Here is an 18,094-nt window from a genome sequence, read left to right as displayed (position 1 = left end):
AGAGTAGGAATCACACCAAGGGCCGTGCGGGGGCTGCTCTCGCTGAGGCTCAGCAGCTGCCAGGGAGCAGCAGCCATAGCGATGGTCTCCTGAGACATCACTTCTCCAGCACTCTCAGGTCTTTCTAGGGCCTCGAAGACTGATGCTACAGCCATTCATGGTGAATGATTAGGCTTCCTGAAGGCTGAGGTACCTCCTCTCTGCCCCCTTGTGGGGGAGGCAGAAACAGGCTAAGGAGGGGCTACCTGGGAAGCAACAGTCCCTGACCCTTGACCAGGAGCACAGGGGCCACTCTGCCCCACACAGGAAGAGTGAATACTCAGTCACTCAGTCCCAGCCTTCAACTTTTGAGCTTCAATGCCTCAGGGGGCATGAACCTGCAGTTCACATTCCAATGTCCAGAGCTGTGCCCAGAAGTCTGGCTCAGAGACCCCGCCTCCCAGACCAGTCCATTCAGAAGCCTCTGAGGTTGGTTACAAGCTTGGCCTGGTGCTTCTGCCAGGGGAGGGAGGGTTAGCCATGGACGAACTGAGCACGAAGCAGGGAAACAGCATGGGTCGGGCGTGCTTCATTACAAGAATAAAATCCAACTCAGATTAGTTCAAGCTGATCAGGGCTCCTCTGGGCTCCAGGACACAGGATTCAAAGAGAAGATAAAGCTTCAGACCTCCAGCAGGAAGAGCAACAACTCAGGAAGCCCAGGAGTGAGGCTCACAACCTGTATCAGTACTCAGCCATGATCCCTTGGTCTCAGTGCCACTTGGTTCAAAGTCTCTCCCGGGTGAGATGTGAGAGGCTGCCAGTCTAATCAGCCACGAAGGAGACCCTCACAGAAAGGGACGTGAGACAGAAGACCAATACCTGCACTTTGAACATGACAGGTGAGCCCACCTGACCGTGACCATGGAGATAGGGCACAAAGGAGACCCACCTCTGGTCCAGCCTAAGTAGGTCAGCGAAGCCCCTACAGGAGACGACACCAGATGGAGCTGCAGTACGCCCAGAGCCATGCCATAAAAGCCTCTTCTGGGGCTCCTTTGGGACTTATGGGAAGTACCCAGTTGACCCCTTTAAAAAGTAGCAGCAGTCTGAGGGGGGTGGGGAGGTAAGGCTCGAAGAAGCATCTCCATGGTGGCTGTTCTCTTAAGAACATCAAGAAAATAGGGGCGCCTGGGTGGCTCAGTCAGTTAAGCGTCTGACCTCGGCTCAGGTCATGATCTCACGATTTGTGGGTTCGAGCCCCGTGTCAGGCTCTGTGCTGACAGCTCAGAGCCTGGAGCCTGCTTCAGATTCTGTGTCTCCCTCTCTCTCTGCACCTCCCCCGCTCTCTGTCTCTCTCTCTCTCTCTCTTTAAAAAATAAATAAACATTAAAAGAAAAAAAAAAAAGAACATCAAGAAAATAAAACCCAACAGAGACTTCCATGTGGCTGGGGACACGTGCAAGAGAACAGCACCAGGGCCAGGGTGGAGAGAGTGAGGGGACCCTGCTTCCCTGAGCCAGGGGTACTTCCCTGAGCCCAGGCACTAAGGCTATGGGACAGGGACACACATCCCTCTATGGCTTCTGTTTCTGCTACCACTCTGCAGCTTCTCCCATGACATCTGCACCAAGATGGCCCTTCCCACTGGAACAGTCAGGTGGAAGGTAGAGGACCAGGAAGGGAGGTGGCTGCGGGAGAGGTCCCAGCACTCTTAGAGACCTGAAAATCAGCCACTTGAGAAGAGTGCAGAAAGCATGGGCCTGCCAAACCCGATCAGGATTGTCAATTAGCCTCCTGCAGACTTGGCCCCCACAGACCGGCAGAGAGCAAGGCTCCCCAGCCATCTCCCTGGCCTGCCAGAGAGAGCTGATCGATGGCAAAGGCACACAATGTCCAGACGGCTCAGAAGAGACCTTAGCTAATGCATGTCTGAGGCCCCGGGTGGGAGCTGATAGCGATAAAGAAACCTACCCAGTAACTGACAAGTGATAGGCTGGGAGGGGAGTGGAGGGGCAGGGAGAGCTGACCCACCATGACACACCTGTACTGCAGTTTGCCCTGCAGCTTCATGCTATGGGGAGGCGAGAGGCACCAGGCCACCTGGCTAAGAACAGCACAGAACTCCTCATCCTATGTAAGTGCCAGTTTACCAAAGAGGAAACTTAGGCTCAGAGAGGTCCAAGAGTTGGTCCGAGGCCCCCAAGCCAGGAAGGCAGTGGCAGAGCCAGGCTTGCACTCTGGTCCAGGAACGGAGGACTCCAAGGCCTGGACTTTTTATCGTGCATCCTCACCCCAGGGTGGGAAAGTCACTTTACAAATCTGCCTGGGGTCATGTTATGTGCTTGAAGCCTAGCTGGCCACCAGGGACAGCTCCAAAGCAGCCTGGTCTCAGGCCCTGAGCAAGCTGTCAACACGCCACTGGCCCGGAGCCTCGGCTTACTGTCACCTCTGGGAATGGGAGAAAACACCATGGGGCCACTTGCCAGATAACAGCACCAATCTTCCTGGGATTCATTGGCCCCCTGAGGCTTAGTGCACACACCCTCCTCTGACAGATGGCAGAATGCACTATGCCCTAACAAGGGGCAGATGGAGGGCAGAGCTCTGCTGAGAGGCAGGGAGAAGAATCCCCAGAAGCATATGGTACCTCAGTGTCCTCCACCGCCTGTTGCCTGGCATAAGACAGAGGGACCCTCCTGACTCCTCTGCTTGAAGGCCTCAGCTCCCTCAGAGTGAGAGCCAGCTCCATACCTCAGTTTACCTGCACACACTCAGGCTCATTTCTCTCCTTCCCCTCCCCCATCATGTGTAGCTCTCCAGCCACACTTACCTCTGCCCCTACTTTGGTCCCTATAGGTCTCTCAGCCAGGCACCATCTCACCCCACCCCCACCAGCCCCCCTAATACCGTCCCCACAGTCCCATGGTCACCTTAAACAGCCTCTTCTGCTGACTCTGATGCTTTTGCTGTCTGCCCCCTCTCATCTGTCAGCCCTGTGAGGGCAGGAGCACCATGTGACTTCTTGACTGATGGCTCCTCAGGGGCTAGGTCAGCAGGGGTCCACGAAGGAATACGACAGATATTGGAAAAAGAGTGAAAGGAGCGAGAAGGTCTGAAGTGCTGAGAAAGGAAGGTACGGCAGTATGTGGGGGGATGGGGGGGTGCGCCCAGGACTGGAGGCAGGAGTGCTGGGACAGAACCATCACCCTGGGCTCCTTTATTCAAGGAATCTATAGGAAAAGGGACTGCTTGGGAACTCATGTGCTGGGCAGACTGGAGCATGAAGTCTGTCTTTCAAGATACCCTTCTCTGTTCTTCCTTCAAAACAGTAATTCAGAAGCCCTAGGTTTGCCTGGTAGTTCTCCACAAGGGCATGCAGTGAGTGGTACACAATGAAGTTTGTTGAAGGAATAAATGAATGAGTGCCTGGCAGTCTTGGGAGAGTCCTATAGCCTCCTGGAGCCCTGGTTGCCCACTTGAAGGATGCGGGTGGCAGTGACCATGAGGCCACTCTTAGGGTCAGTTGGAGAACACCAACGATAGCAGAGGAAAGCAGCTGTCTACAAACGCACTAAGTTCCCCACCTGTGTCCTGGGGAGAGCACCCCTGCCCATGCAGCCCCCTCTCCCTGCCAAGCCAGGCCTTCCCACATCTTCCCCAAGAACCTGGACTTGCCCTTGAACTTGGCAAAGTGTGCCAGTGCTCATCCTCTGCCCTCCCCACACCTACCTGAAGAGCCAGGACAGAGGTGCACCCCCTGCTGCTGGGTGGGTCTGACCAGCCAGCGGCACCAGTGGGAGAGCAGAGAGTAGGGCAGGGATGAGAGCAGAGCATTTTTCCTGAGCTCCCTCCCTCCGCCTGTGCTGAGGGTCGGCCACCAAGGACCAAAAGCTCTGACAGGCAGCCTGCAGCTAAGGCGCCCCAGGGCTGGCCCAGGGCCCTGCACTAGCCCTGCCCTGTGGGTTCCTGGTCTCCACCCAGGCCACTGTAAGTGCCTCCTTCATTAAGGCTCTTCGGATTAGCAGCAGGATGGAGCCATTGAAGGACTGTGACTGGCAAATCCTTTTACTCTCTACACAGCAGCCAGTCTTTCACACACAACCTTGTGGTAGCTCTCACCTCACTTCAAATGCTGCCCCACAACTCCCCCCTGCCCGATCAGGCCCTCAGGAGCTCTGACTGCATCTTCTTCCCCTCTCCTCGCTGCCCAGCCGGTCACACGGGCTTCTGGCCCACCAGGGCCGCTCCTGTCTCAAGGCACATGTGTTGGCTGTGCTGTCCACCCAGAAGCCTCTCCTTTGCCTAGTTCCCTCACCAGCTTCAGGTCTGTGCCTAGAGAGGCCTTTCCAGACCTCCCTGCCTAAATAGCCGCACTCCCCCACTGCACCCCCTTAGCAGCTTTCTCTTTCTTCCAGACACATCATTAACCGCCATCAGGCATGTTTCTACTCTCCATTCCCTCTGTGTGCACTCAAGGGGAGGAGTTTTGCTGTGTACACCACTGTATCCCAGCACCTCACACAGGGCCTGGCACGTGACAACACAGGGGACAGCTGCTGAATGAATGAACCCGCAGAGATGCATAGGAACCATGCCGAGGGGGCAACGAGGGGACGACACTAAAATACAAGGAGTTCTGCCACGTAGTGGTCTGCGGGATGATGAGGTGGTGGTAGTTTGTTTTCTTTCTAAACTGAGTATTATCTGTACCGGATGCTGCTAGTGGAGTACTCAACCCATTCGAACTGTTGGGATCCAGATCCCTCCTCTTTCCTGAGAGAGGACAAGGAAAGCAGTGGGCCTAATGCAGACCATCGGTGCTCTCTCTTCTGACACCCAAAGGTACAGCAAAATCTTCAAACCATGTTGCAGAGACTTTGGAATGCATTATTGAGATCCCAAAGTTGAGAAAAATCTTCAGTTTCATTTTGTAAATCACAGAAAGCTTAACAAGAGCCTGGCTGGCCAGGATCTGCGGCAGCCCAGGGCTTCTGTGTGGGAAGCCTGGGGCACAGCATCGTTTTGCGTATACAGAAAGGGAACAGGGACTGAAGGGATGGTCGGCATGCCCTCCTCATGCCTGGTCCTGCTGTCTGGCCGGGAATGCCACCTGTTCCTGGGACACTGAGTTGCATGTATGCAGCAGGATCTCGCAGGCTGTGCCGGGGGCGGCTGTGTCACAGCCTAGAGGACTCCCTTCACACCCACCCAGTCAGATAGTACACAGCCTTCCTCACGGACCCTCTTGTTTAAGCTGGCTCTGCAGGTTCCACACGTGCCAGTGGCACAGGCGGGTGGGAAACTACCCACGACAGATGGCTGAGGGCAGAGGTTCACGGCCCAGCTGGCCAGACTCTTGCCCTAGCTCACACCAGAGCATAAACTGACTCCCAAGTCAAATGTCAGTGACTTTTCTGGAGATTACAGGCAGAAGCAGTACTGCTGGGACTCTTCTGGTAGGAGGTAGCTTCAAACCAAACAAGTCCTAAACAGACACTGGGGCCTGGGCTCACCCCACAAAGGTTCTGGGCCAGAGAAGTAGGTATGACTAGGCCAGAGCAGCCAGGCCACCATCCCGCCATATGCCTTCAGGAGGATGCACTGTAACAGGGCTTGGCCACGATGCTGTGTAGCTGCCTGCGGGAGTACACTGGGACAGGGACAGAGCACTGCTCAGAGTGAGTGGCCTCTGCTCCCATCAAAGCAGAGTGCATGTGGGGCTTGCAAGACAGGCTGCTCTTGTCATTGGTATATATGTTTCCCAGCTGGCAAAAAAGCATTAACTCACTTTTCCTCACAAGAAAACCTATAACCAAGGTGCTGTCATCTCCACTTGACAGCTTAAGAAACCTGTCCACAGGACTGAAACTGGAAGCCAGTTGGCTAGCTGGCTGAGTACAAGTGAGGTTCTGGGAGCTGGCCCTCGGGAGGGGTGGCTCAGGTTCCAGGATGCATGCTGGCAAGGGGACAAGTGGTGGGACGGGGAGGCACTCTAATCATAGGGTCTGGGAGTCATGCCTATGATCAAAGCAGGCTGAGTAGCCCCTTCCCCATCTCACACCTCAGGTTCCTGAGCAATCCTCACCTGGGTGTCACCTCTTGGTGACAACAGGGTGCTAACTGTATCTGAGAGCTGCTCCGGCTGCTGTGTGTGAAGCCACACAGCAAAAGGTGGGTTTCATCCCACAGCAGAGCCAGCAAGGCTCACGCCCATCCAGGAGAGTGGGAGGAAAACCTTTTGGTCACGCACAGGTCGAATGAAGGCCAACCCTTATTCGGGCAGTGCTGGGGCCAGATGAGCAGAGTCCCTGCCCGGGGCCCAGAAACTGGCTGTCTGCCGAGCCCCAGGAAGGTGGCCTCTCCCATAGAACAGGCCCTTCTCCTCTCCTTCCTCACTTCCAGCTCCAGCTCACTACCTGACTCCTGCCACACTGACCAGCAGCAGCCCAATTACTGTGTGGCCACCGCTCTCACAGTGGGCTGGTAGGACAGCCTTGCTTCTGCTAAACCACCAGCCTGTCACACAAGGGCTCTTAGTAAACATTTCCTGGTTCAGCCTGATGCTGCCAGGCAGCTGCCGTGGGGCTTTAGCAAGAAGCTGGGCATCCACACACCTGGCCAGGTGAAGGAACTAGGCTAGGCCTCAGTCTCTCCCAAAAGGAAAGTAGAAGCAGAATAAAGATCTGAGTCCTAGAGGCCCTCATCAGCTGGCCAACTCCTCGGGGCAGAGTACAGGCCCTGCAACATCCTCACCAAGGGGTCTGAGACAAGCTGCTATCCCCTCTGAGCCTCAGTTTCCTGCTCGTCCTGCTGGGCAGGGTGCTGTGAGAAACAATACCGAGGAGCTGCCCGGCCGGCCTGTCTCACCTCCACGCTGGTGTGTGCTTCTCAGCCTTTCTCTTAAGAATTCAAGTGACCTGGGAGGACCGCAGGAGCAAAGAACAGGAAAAACATTCCCCAAGTTAAGACCGAACGACAAGCACAAAACGAAGAAGTTTAGGCGAGGCAGTAACCCAAACAAGAGGCCCTTCCACAGAGGAAACCAGCCCTGGAAAGCACCACCAGTGTTCACAAACTCTGGTCTCTATACAGGAGACACAGTCCTGGTGCCCAACTCCCTTGTCCCCCCCCAGAACTGCCAGCAGGGCAGTGGCTGCTCCTGCACCCCCAGACCCCCAGCAGGAGAGGCTGCCAGCCTAGCAGGTGTGAAGTGGTATCTCAACATGGTTTGGATTGACATTTCCCTAATGGCTAATGGTACTGAGCATCTTTCCTGTGCTTATTTGCCATTTATTTGTATATCTTCTTTGCAGAAATGTCTATTCAGATCCTTTGCCTACTTTTACATTGGGTTGGCTTTTAATTATTTAGTTGTAAGGTTTTGGGTTGTTTTTTTTTTTAATATATTCTAGGTACAAGTCCCTTACCACATATAAGCATACTCAGAGATATTGTGGATTCAGTTCGAGTCACAATAAAGTGAATATCAAAATAAAGTGAGTCAAATGAACTTTTTGGTTTCCCAGTGCATATAAGATTTATGTTTATGCTATACTATAGTCTATTACGTGTCAACAACATTATGTCTAAAAAAACCCAACGCACATATCTTAATTTAAAAATACTTTATTGCTAAAAATTGCTAACCACCATCTGAGCTTTCGGCAAGTCATAATAACTGATCACAGATCACTATAATAATAACGAAAAAAGTATGAATTTTTGCGAGAATCACCAAAATGTGACACAGAGACACAAAGTGACCAAATGCTGCCAGAACAGTGCCAAAAGACTTGCCCGACACAAGGTTGTCACAAACCTTCAATGTGTAAAAAACACAGTATCTGCAAAGTGCAGTCAAGTGAAGCACAGTAAAACGAGGTGTGCCTGCGTGTGTCCTATAAATATTTCTCCCTTTCTGTGGACCATCTTCGTTTCAGTAATGTCCTTTGAAGCACGAGCTTTTAATTTTGATGGTGTCCTGTTTATTATTGTTACTACTGTATTATTTATTTGTTATTTGTCACCTGTGCCTAGTCCAAGGTCATGAAGATTGACATCTATGTTTTCTTCTAAGAGTCTTATAGCTTTTAGCTCTGAAGCTTAGCTCTCTGATACATTTTGAGTTCATTTTTGAACATGGTGCGAAGCAGGAGTCCAACTTCATTCTTTTGCATGTGGATATCCAATTATCCCAGCACCATTTGTTAAGAAGACTGTCCTTTCCTCCACTGAAGTATCTTGGCACCCCTGTCAAAAATCAATTGACCATAGATGTATGCCTTTGTTTCTGGGCTCCCAGTTCTATTCCGTTGATCTATACATCTATGCTTAAACTAGTACCACGCTGTTTATTTTTTTAATTTTTCTATTTATTTTGAGAGAGACAGAGACAGCACAAGTGGGGGAGGGCTAGAGAGAGAGGGAGAGAGAGAATTCCAAGTAGGTTCTGCACTGCCAGCACAGAGCCCGATGCAGAGCTCAAACCCACGAAACCACAAGATCATGACCTCAGCGGAAACCAAGAGTCAGATGCTAAACCAACTGTGCCACTCAGGCACCCCCACACTGTTTATTTTCAATTGTGGCACAAAACACCTAAAATTTATCCTCTTACCCATTTTATTTATTTATTCATTTATTATTAAATTTACTCATTTCTGAGAGAGAGAGACAGACAGAGCGTGAGCAGGGGAGGGGCAGAGAAAGAGAGGGGGACACAGAATCCAAAGCAGGCTCTAGGCTCTGGGCTATCAGCACAGAGCCCGACGCGGGGCTCAAACCCATGAACTGCAAGATCATGACCTGAGCCGAAGTCGGAGGCTCAACCGACTGAGCCACCCAGGTGTCCCTCATCTTACCCATTTTAAAGTGTACAGTTGTGTTAAATATATTCACATTGCTGTGCAACAAATCTCTAGAACTTTTTCATTTTATCAAACTGAAACTCTATACTGATTAAACAATTCCCATTCTCTCCCCTAACCCCTGGCAACTACCACTGCACTTTCTGTCTCTCTGATTTTGACTACTTTAGATCCCTCACTATATGGAATCATCTAGTGTTTGATTTTTTGTGCTGGGCTTATTTCACTGAGCATAGTGTCCTCAAGGTTCACCCACATTGTAGCATGTATCAGAATTTCCTTCTTTTAAGGCTGAATAATATTCCACAGTTTTTGATTACTATAGATTTGCAGTAAGTTTTGAAACCAGGAAGTGTGAGTCCTCCAAGTTTGTTCTTTTTCAAGACTATGGTTCTAGGGACCATCTTATAATCCACTCTCCTAGACCACTTGTGGCAGGAGGTGCTGAAGGGCTCAGTTCCCCAGCTGAGCCACAGACAGCAGGTAGGGGGAATTGGGACAGGGGCACCCATGCCTCAGTCTTCTTTCTGGATCCCATTAGTGACTTTCAGAACTCTCAGGATGAAAGGTCCCAATGCCATGTGGTTTCCCTCCTGGGCTGCTCAGGTGGACTCAAGGACACAGGTTTTTCTAAGCATGGACTGACAGCACAGGACTCAAAATCCTGGAGAAGAGAGTAATCTTGGTGATTGTAAGTGATGCAATAGCTAGACTTAGGGCCCTTATGGCCATCAGCATGTGTGATCTTCCCTAAGGTGTGGACAGCTCTAGGGAGTCCTGCTTCCTCAGGTGCCCCTGGCCCTCAGTGGAGGATAGTGGGAGGCCCACCTTGGGAAGTGCAGGGGCTAGCCTGTACCCAACAAAGCCAGCCTTGGGCAGGAGGGCGGCCTTAAACAGGCATCAAGGGTCCCTGAGGGGTGGATTCAGCCCTCAGAAGGTCTAGTGGAGAGACCAGGAGCCATGGGAGATCCTGACATTGAGGAAATGGGCTCTGGAGTCCTGGGGAGAGGCCCAATGGCAGGGGAGAGGAGGAATCTTGGCTGAGGGCCAGTGTATGGGGCCCCAAACCCCCACCTCACTGTCACAATAATTCTGTGCAAGTATCACAAGAGAGGAGCCCCCCACCCCTGCAGAGCCAGGATCTGAACCCAGGCGAGCCCACATTTGCTCCCCCTCCCCCAGAAATTCTGCTGCCAGCAGCTAAGCAAGTGGCTCCCTGTGTCCTGAGGGCAGTCTCTCCATAAAGGCCTGGAATGGGAAGGGCGGGGGGCAGGGGGGCTCTGAACTGAACAGAGCTTTAGCTGGGGGCACTTGAAAGACCTGAGGGATCCAGAGTCAATATGCACAGCCCCCGGGGTCTCTCTGAAGGCAGGGATGATGGATGTTCCTGCCAGTTGGCCACTGAGCCAGAAGATGGCAATAGGAAAATGCCACTGCCAAGCCCACAGGCGGATTTTATGAAGAAATGTGTTGCTGTTAAATATATACAGCAGGAAGCATTTGTTACCAAACAGCTGTGTTTGGAAAGCAGTCGCTGCTTGTCAGCTAATGGTTCTGCATTAGTCAGTGAGAGCACCAGTTGTGTCCCCCAGATCTGTGGACAAGCTGATACCCAGCCCCCAGGACAATGGCATGTCCCAGACAGGGTCAGCCCCAACTCAGGCTCTCAGTGCAGTGAGGTGTTAACAACCTACCATTCAAGTTGGGGTGACACCTGCTGCTCAGCAAAGGTCTCTGAGTGAAATAAGCAAAGAAGCCAGTGGCGCTGCCCGGGTGCACCAGGGCCTAGGGTGTGGCAGCCTGGAGAGCTCCCGAAGCATACCTGGCACCCACACACAATTGCTATGTAAGGAAGGGGATCTCTTCCGGAATCAAGACCAGCATTCCATTTCAGAAAGCCAAGGAACCCAACCTGGAAATGCAGCTAACAGAAGAGCCGTGACAGAAACAGAGCTTGATGGCTGTGCAGGGTTTTCTGGGAAGGAAGCCAAGGCAGCCTCCATTCCCACCAACAGGGACGGCTGGATTGACCGGGATCCACCCTCCCTGTAGACCATCAGGATGACCAAAACGACCTGGGGGACATTCGACGAAATAGCAAAATGGCAAACTGAGCATGGATGCTCTAATGGTGGGGTAAGTAGTGGAGCAGCTAGGCTGGGGCGAGACTACCCAAGCCAGTCCCAGGCTATCACTCACCCCTGTGTGACCCTGAGCCAGGTATCTAGATGGAAAGTGGACAGAACAAGATCCCCACCTCCTCGACCTGAGTACTTAGAGCCTCAGAAGTGACAGTCAATGGTGTGTGTGCCCGAGAGCTGGGAAATAACACACAAAATGGCTTTTGTTTTAGGCTAGCAGAGCTGTGGCTATCCCCTCCCTAATGTTTTTGACATAGATGCTGCTTTCTACTTTTAAAAAACTCACCCAGCAAGGGGACAGGTTGTGAAAATAGCACTATGCTTGGTATTGGGTGGGGCCCTTTACATGCACTGGTCCTTTGCGCTCAGACTAAAGCCATTTAATGGGGCTCTCCCTCAAATCTCTCTCCATCCAACCCCACATCTTCCCCTCCTTTCCACAGTGGCTGGTCCCTAATAGTCATCTTGCACTCCAAATTCTGTCATGGCATTGGCTTCTGGAGAAGGCCACCTGCTACCGTGTGGGGAAGATTTGGCTCACCCTGGGAAACTCCAAGTCCTGCTAAGAGCTGACCCCAGCTGGCAAGGGCTGCGCAACTGCTTGGGGGAGCATCTGAAGAGGGGGATGCCCAAGGTGGGGGAGATCCAGATGATGGGTGCCAGTGTCCCTTCCAACTGAGACTCATGAGAGTTCCTGCACTGGGCTCTGCTGCTCCCAAAAGAGGAAAAGAAGGAAAGTTCCCAAAGCAGCACCGGAACATGGTAGGGGGCAGGGGCAGTGTCAGCCACCCCTGAAGATTGCTGCAGAGGAGGTTTTATTAAAACCCAGGTCTGCCTGCCTGGGTTCAGAAGGCCTAGGGCACTAGAGGTAAGGTCCACTGCAAAATACAGGCTGTGCAGGGAGGGAGGCTGAGGCATGGCAGTTGCAGCCAGAAAAGTCAGATGCTCTGAAGGAGAGACAATACTCAGAGTGAGACCCCTTCCTTCACCAAGCCTGCCAACACCAGCTCCCCCTGTTCTGCTCTGACAAAAACCAACCAAACCCTGTGAGCATTTTGGGCAGATACAACTGTGACAGGGCACCTACCTGTGCCTAGCCCCCAAACAGAATTCTATCAAGTAACAACTTCCTGTCATGTAACCATTGCCAAGCCAAGATCCATCTCTCTGGCCAATTGTCCTTCCTGGTTCTTCAAAGGTCCCACAGAGGCTGGTGAGAAGGGGCCGGCAGAGGGCCTCTGGGAGGAAGATGTTTCTGAGCCAGGACCTGACTGAGTAAGGGAGCCAGATGAAAATAGAGACCACAGACAGACTGCCCCTGCTTAACCAAAGGCTGCCCCCGCTTAACCCCACCACCTTGGCCCTCTCTGGCCCTTGCCCACACCAGTTTGGCTCACCCAACACTGCCACATGCTCAGGCAATCTGCCTGATCTGGGCTCTCTCCCTGTCCTCCAAACTGCCACTGTTCCCCACTCTGCCACAGCCACCCTACAGGTTTCAGATTAATGGGTGCCTTCATGGTGCCAGAGCAGCACCCCCACTCCTGTGTGTATCCCATTATCTTCTCTTTAGCATGTGTCACAATGGGACTAGCTTTATTTGCTTGTTTCCGTGTTTTACAATCTGCCTGTCCCTTAGAATGTACCTCCATGGGGGCAGGCACCACGACCAGGACACTGTCTCCAGTGCCTCCCGGGTAAGTGAAGAGTGAAAGAACACACATGCCACAGTCCCTGCACAGATGCTACCTGCCAGCAGAAGCCGTCTGGCTGGGAAGTCCCTGAGAGAGCTTAAGCCTGGGGCACAGCTGTTAAGAATCGCTACATCATCTGCTTTCCAAAAAGAGCTGGAGGAGGCTGTCGGCACCCAACCCCCATGCAGCAGAGGCTGTGAAGATGGTTCTGGCAGCTGTACTGGAGAGGCGAGCCCAGGGGCAGGATGATGGTGAGGAGGCCTCTCCGCAAGATGCGGCCAGAGGGGACAGAGCCTGCAGCAAAGCCCTGGGCCAGAGAGGAGGGGGATCTCTATAGGGCATCTGGGGATATGCCTGTGGGGCCATGCTGAGGAGGACAGGTGAACGGAAGTGGAGAGGAAGCCGGACAGTGGAGTAAGAGTCGACACACTGGCCCTCACAGGCAAGAGCTGATGAGCCTGTAGGCCCTCACCCTTCAGCCCGCAGCAGTACCTGAGCCTGTGATCTTGCTTTGGGAGCAGCCCCTATACCCGCTCCTCCCTTGATCCCTCCTGTGACCTGTGGTCCTCACCAACTCTCACCTGGAAAGCTGGACCACTCTTGTGTGGACTCACCTCCCACATCTCTCCTGTCCCACCCCTCCCATGCACCGCTACCCAAGACCTTTGGCAGCTCCCACCTGGGTTTGTTCTGCCCACCGACACTCAAGAGATGCTCCTGGGCCCTGGGAAGATCAAACCCCTCTCCCGCCCCCCATGGGCTGGCAGCTCGCTCACCCGGTGGGTCTTGCTGTAGGTGTAGAGGAAGGCCAGTCGGTAGAGGCTCTTATAGTGCTGGGGGAAGCGGCTGAGGCACAGGCGGAAGGAGGCGATGCACTGCTCGGTGAGGAACTGGCGCTGCTCTTCTGCCCCAGCCGGCAGCCCCTGGGGAAAGGCTGCGGGCTCCCCCAGGGTGTCCGCTCTCTTCCTTCCGTCCCACAGGGCAGGTGCAGATGCTGGGGGTTTGGCAGCAATGCAGGCAGAGGCCGGGGGGTCTGCAGCAGGCTTCTGGCTGCCTTGCTCTGTGGCCCGGAAGCCTTCCGTGCTCTCCAAGGACTCCTCAGTTTTCCCTGTGGGTGAGAAGAAAAAGAAAGTCACCTCAGTTTTAATCCCTGCCCCCACAGGAGTAAGGAGTAATCTTACTGAGGTGAAAGGCACAGCTAAGTCTGTGCCCTTGCTATGCAGCTGCTGGACCCAACAGACCCAGTAGGAGGCATGGGGCCTGGTGCTGGCTCTGCCCCTGCTGGCTGAGGCCTCCATAGCCTCCCACTCTCCTCCCCTGTGAAACAGGATGTCCCAGCTGGCATGCAGCAGAGGGGCCCTGAAGCTGCAGACGGTGGGGGTGGCAAGCGGGGCTCTGAGTCCCCCCTCTGAATGGCAGCACAAGGCTGTCCCGCTTCCTAGGCCTATGCAGGTGCATGGGGAAGCAGTCCACAGAAGGAAGGTGTGGCTGCCACAACCATGGAATAAAACAGCCAGGAAAGGCGCACAAAGAACTGCACCTGCTCTGCCGCTTAGCACCTCTGCCCACAGCCTACCCGACATCCTTCTCCAGAGCTGCTGCTGCTACTGTGCGTGAACCAAGAGCTCACACACAGGAGAGCCCAAGCTGGGTGGCAGGGGCTGCAGGAGAAGGAGACTGGCCCAGGAGGGAAGGATTGAAGGAAGAGGATGGGGGCAAGCAGTGAGGGGAAGGTGGCCGGTCAGGCACCCAGGAGTTTGGCAAGGCCTGCCTGGAGGAGGCCAGAGAAGTAGCCCAGCACTAATGCTGAAGCCTGTCAGCCACTGTGGGCTGAGCTCCTTCCTGTCCTCAGCCTGTCAACCTTTTCCAACTGTAGTGGCAGCCAAAAGGAGGCTGGGGCCTGCTGCGGTAGGGAAGAGTGGTGAAGGACTAAGGTCCCAAGTTCCCCTAAGCAAAACCATCATCAGGTTTAAGCAAAAAGACATCAGGTGCACATCGAGTTCTTTTTGCTAAGGAAAGAATCTGAGCAAGACAGAGCCAAGCTGCTCATCACAGCGCACAAGGCTACCTCCTGTCAGTCCTGTCATCCCTCCTACCTACCCTCTGGGCCTCACACCTTGAAACCAACCATTGGGAACATGGTTGTTCCCATTGGGAACACTGTTGTTCCTTTTGGACTCACCGTCTGCACACCCTCCCCTGCCTCACCCACTCGCTCTCATCCTTCAGGACTCCACTCACTGTCACCTTCTCCTGCAGGCCTCCTGGGCCCCAAGGTGGGGTTTGCAGAGTGCCTTGTGTGCCCACCTCTCTGATGTCACCGATCCCACTGCATTTATGCACGGGTGTCTCCCCCTCCCCCACTGCCCAGAGCCTAGCACAGGGTCTAGTTTGAAGCCGAATGAATGAATGAAAAGCAGGTCACATCTGATCTTGACACTGTGCTCTCTTCTCAGGGGAGCTCAGGAAACGACTTAGGTCCCACAGGCACCCCACTCAGAGCACAATGACAGCAACTAGAAGTCTGCTCAGGGCTGGCATCTTACGGGGACACCACTGCCTTACAAATGTGCCTGATTTCTAGTGTTCAATTCAAGGGACACATTTCAAATGTGGCTCAACAAACACGTTCTCAACGACTCTGGGCCCAGCCCTGTGGTAGGCATAAGGGAGATGGGGAAATAGGATGAAGATAAAGACCTCCCAAGGGCTCAGATAAGGTGCTAAGTGTGTGCTCACACACAAAGACACACAGGAACACATATCCTGTGGAAAGTGAGCACAGGGTCAAGAATTTATCCAAAGAGAGGTCAGAAGGCATGTCTGAAAACACATTAGAAAAGGGAAAAAAAGTAGTGATGCCAGAGTGAATGAAAAACCTAGCTACTCAGGGATCTGGGTGGCCTGAAGAGGTGCAGGAGACATGGGTGATGTGCCTCACACACAGTGTCCACTCCACGGCTGAAAGAGCCTCACAGGTCACATTAGTGGAAGAAAGGGGGGAAGTCAGAAACGTCAATAAGCCCACACAGTGCTTCCCAGCTAGGGTGTCTAGTCCTAACCCTGGCAGCATAAAAATGAGGAGACTTCGTCCTAAAGATAAAAAGCAAGCAAGGCAATGCTCTGGCCACTCTGGTGCTGCTGCTGGCAATAAGGACTGGCTTAGCATGCCCAGAGTGCACACACCAGGCCACCTCCCACTCTGCCACTGCCACCCCTGCCTTGTGCAAGGCACTCAGGCATCATCACCAGGCCTCTACTTGACCTAGAAGAGGCAGGTGCAGCCATGGGATGGTGGTCCCTGAACAAAGTGGCTGGTAGCTGTACCAGCACCCTTGGCCCATATCCTGCCCCGGGTCCAGGTAGCAGGGAGGGCCCGGGCTGGGCACCCGTGTCCACTGTCAGGACCACATAGGCTGTTGACAAACTATGCTGCCCTCAGAGTAATTAACAGAGTTCGCTTCTGTTTAGAGAATGAAATTTGGGCAGCTTTTCCCTCTATTAAAAAAATAAACCTTCAGACTTAGTCTGGGTCTGGGTGGCTTAGTCAGTTGAGTGTCTGACTCTTGATTTCAGCTTAGGCCATGATCCCAGAGTCATGGGATCAAGCCCCAGGTCAGGCTCTCTCTCCCTCTGCCCCTCTCCCTGACTCACGTGCTCTCTCTCTCTAAAATAAAATAAAATAAAATAAAATAAAATAAAATAAAATAAAATAAAATAAAAATAAAACAAAATAAACCTTTACTGTTGCTCCATTCACTTTAGACATTTTTTGAAGCTCTGACTCGTAAGAAGGTGAGCTTCAACTAGCTGGAGAGTCATCTGTAGGGAAACCTCCTTCCTGGAGGCACCCTGACACAAAGCAGAATGGAGAAGTCAAGAGGCATCTGCTGGATGCCACGGGAGGGAGGGCACCTGGGCATCAGGAGGGGTATGAATGTCAGAACCATTCTTGCTTCGGCTCAGCACCCAGGGCCTGGCACAGACTTGGGCTCCATTGTGCCCTGCTGTCAAACAACTCCCACGAAATTTGCGAGTGAGCTCTGGGACACTGACCATGAGAGAAGCAGCAGGCTGGGGGCAAGGCCGTCCGTGAGGGTGCACCTGAAGAGCTGGGGTATGGAGCACACCAGGGGCACACACCCAGCCCTGGCCCAGAACCATATCCTGGCTCTCTGCAGGGCGCCAAAAACCATGGGAGCCCTGGTGGCCAGAGCTCCTGCCCACTGGGAGCCCAGAGGAGAGTGTGTCAGAGACCACCACTAACCAGGGCCAGGCCTGGAGAAGCGCACTGCTCCCTATGCTGTCTGCCTCGCAAGGGCTCAGAACACATTCTCTGCTGTACCAACTCTCCAACAGGAAGTTCACCAATTTCCAACAGGAAGTTCACCAACTTCACTGCGGTTACCAGGAAAAGCTGGGCTTAGAGTGGAGAGATATATCCACAGAAGATGCTTCCCTTCAAGCCTACGAGCTACTGCCATGACTATGGTTCTACTTGAACTTCCTTTTTACTTTTTGGTAAAATGTTTTATTTATTTATTTTGAGAGAGAAAGCATTTATTTATTTTGAGAAAGAGAGGGGGAAAGAGAGTATCCCAAGCAGGTTCTGTGCTGACAGCACAGAGCCTGACGCAGGGCTCGATCGCACAAACTGTGAGATCATGATCTGAACTGAAATCAAGAGTCAACACTTAATTGACTGAGCCACCCAGGAGCCCCTCAAACTTTCTTTACCAGTGGTGAGCCCCTACACTGTCTGCTTAAACCATTGGCTCTGAATGGAAGGAGGGAAGGGGTGGGATGCCCCTCGTGTGTCTGGAAAGCCCTGCACAGCCTAGGTCAGACCACGGCTGACTCTCTCTGAGCTCAGCACCCCAACCTGCATCCCCCACTTCCCCAAACATGGTGGAGAGAGGCCGGGGTGACACAACAGCACCCACAGCAGTTCGCTGCTTAATGGGCCACGGAGCACAGACAACAGGCCTCACCTGTCCAATAGTTAAAGTAATCTTATTTTTAAGACTGGACATGAACAAGAGTTGCTGTATTAGAGTGCTGGGACTATAGGTTACTTGTTCCTTCCCCTTTCAAGCTCCCTGTGGTATGTTTATGTTAGTTGCAGAACGTCAACATCGGTTTGAGATAGCGTAAGTGCCTAGTGAGAGAGTGGGGCACTGGTCTCACTTTCTGTGTCCTCTTACCTGACCCTAATGGGGGCACTTTTGCCAACCTGCAGGGCATGCAGCCTCACCACCTGCTAAGGCCAGCTTGGGGAGGCTGGTGAGGAACACAGAGCTAGGACAGGCCATCCCCAGCACGAAGGGGCCACGTCTACACGTGAACTCCTGAACCTAGACTCTCCCATCCAGGGCCTGTAAAAACACGTCCTAGGGGAGGTCATCGCCAA

At 53.1% G+C, this 18,094-nt stretch overlaps 1 protein-coding gene across 7 annotated transcripts in view; it reads right to left on the bottom strand.

The window, feature by feature from the left end:
* CABIN1 (calcineurin binding protein 1) overlaps positions 1–18,094 on the bottom strand; it is a 153,591-nt gene that overhangs the window by 47,873 nt on the left and 87,624 nt on the right. For all 7 annotated transcript variants that reach the window (XM_043557875.1, XM_043557874.1, XM_043557876.1 and 4 more), the window contains one exon: positions 13,461–13,792. In XM_043557875.1, the coding sequence (XP_043413810.1) occupies positions 13,461–13,792 (332 nt within the window). The remainder of the gene's footprint in view (positions 1–13,460; positions 13,793–18,094) is intronic.

Source organism: Prionailurus bengalensis, chromosome D3 (assembly GCF_016509475.1).
Source record: "Prionailurus bengalensis isolate Pbe53 chromosome D3, Fcat_Pben_1.1_paternal_pri, whole genome shotgun sequence".
Taxonomy (NCBI): domain Eukaryota; kingdom Metazoa; phylum Chordata; class Mammalia; order Carnivora; family Felidae; genus Prionailurus; species Prionailurus bengalensis.
The sequence above is the reverse complement of the archived record's forward strand: the minus strand, read 5'-3'. Positions and strand labels throughout refer to the sequence as shown.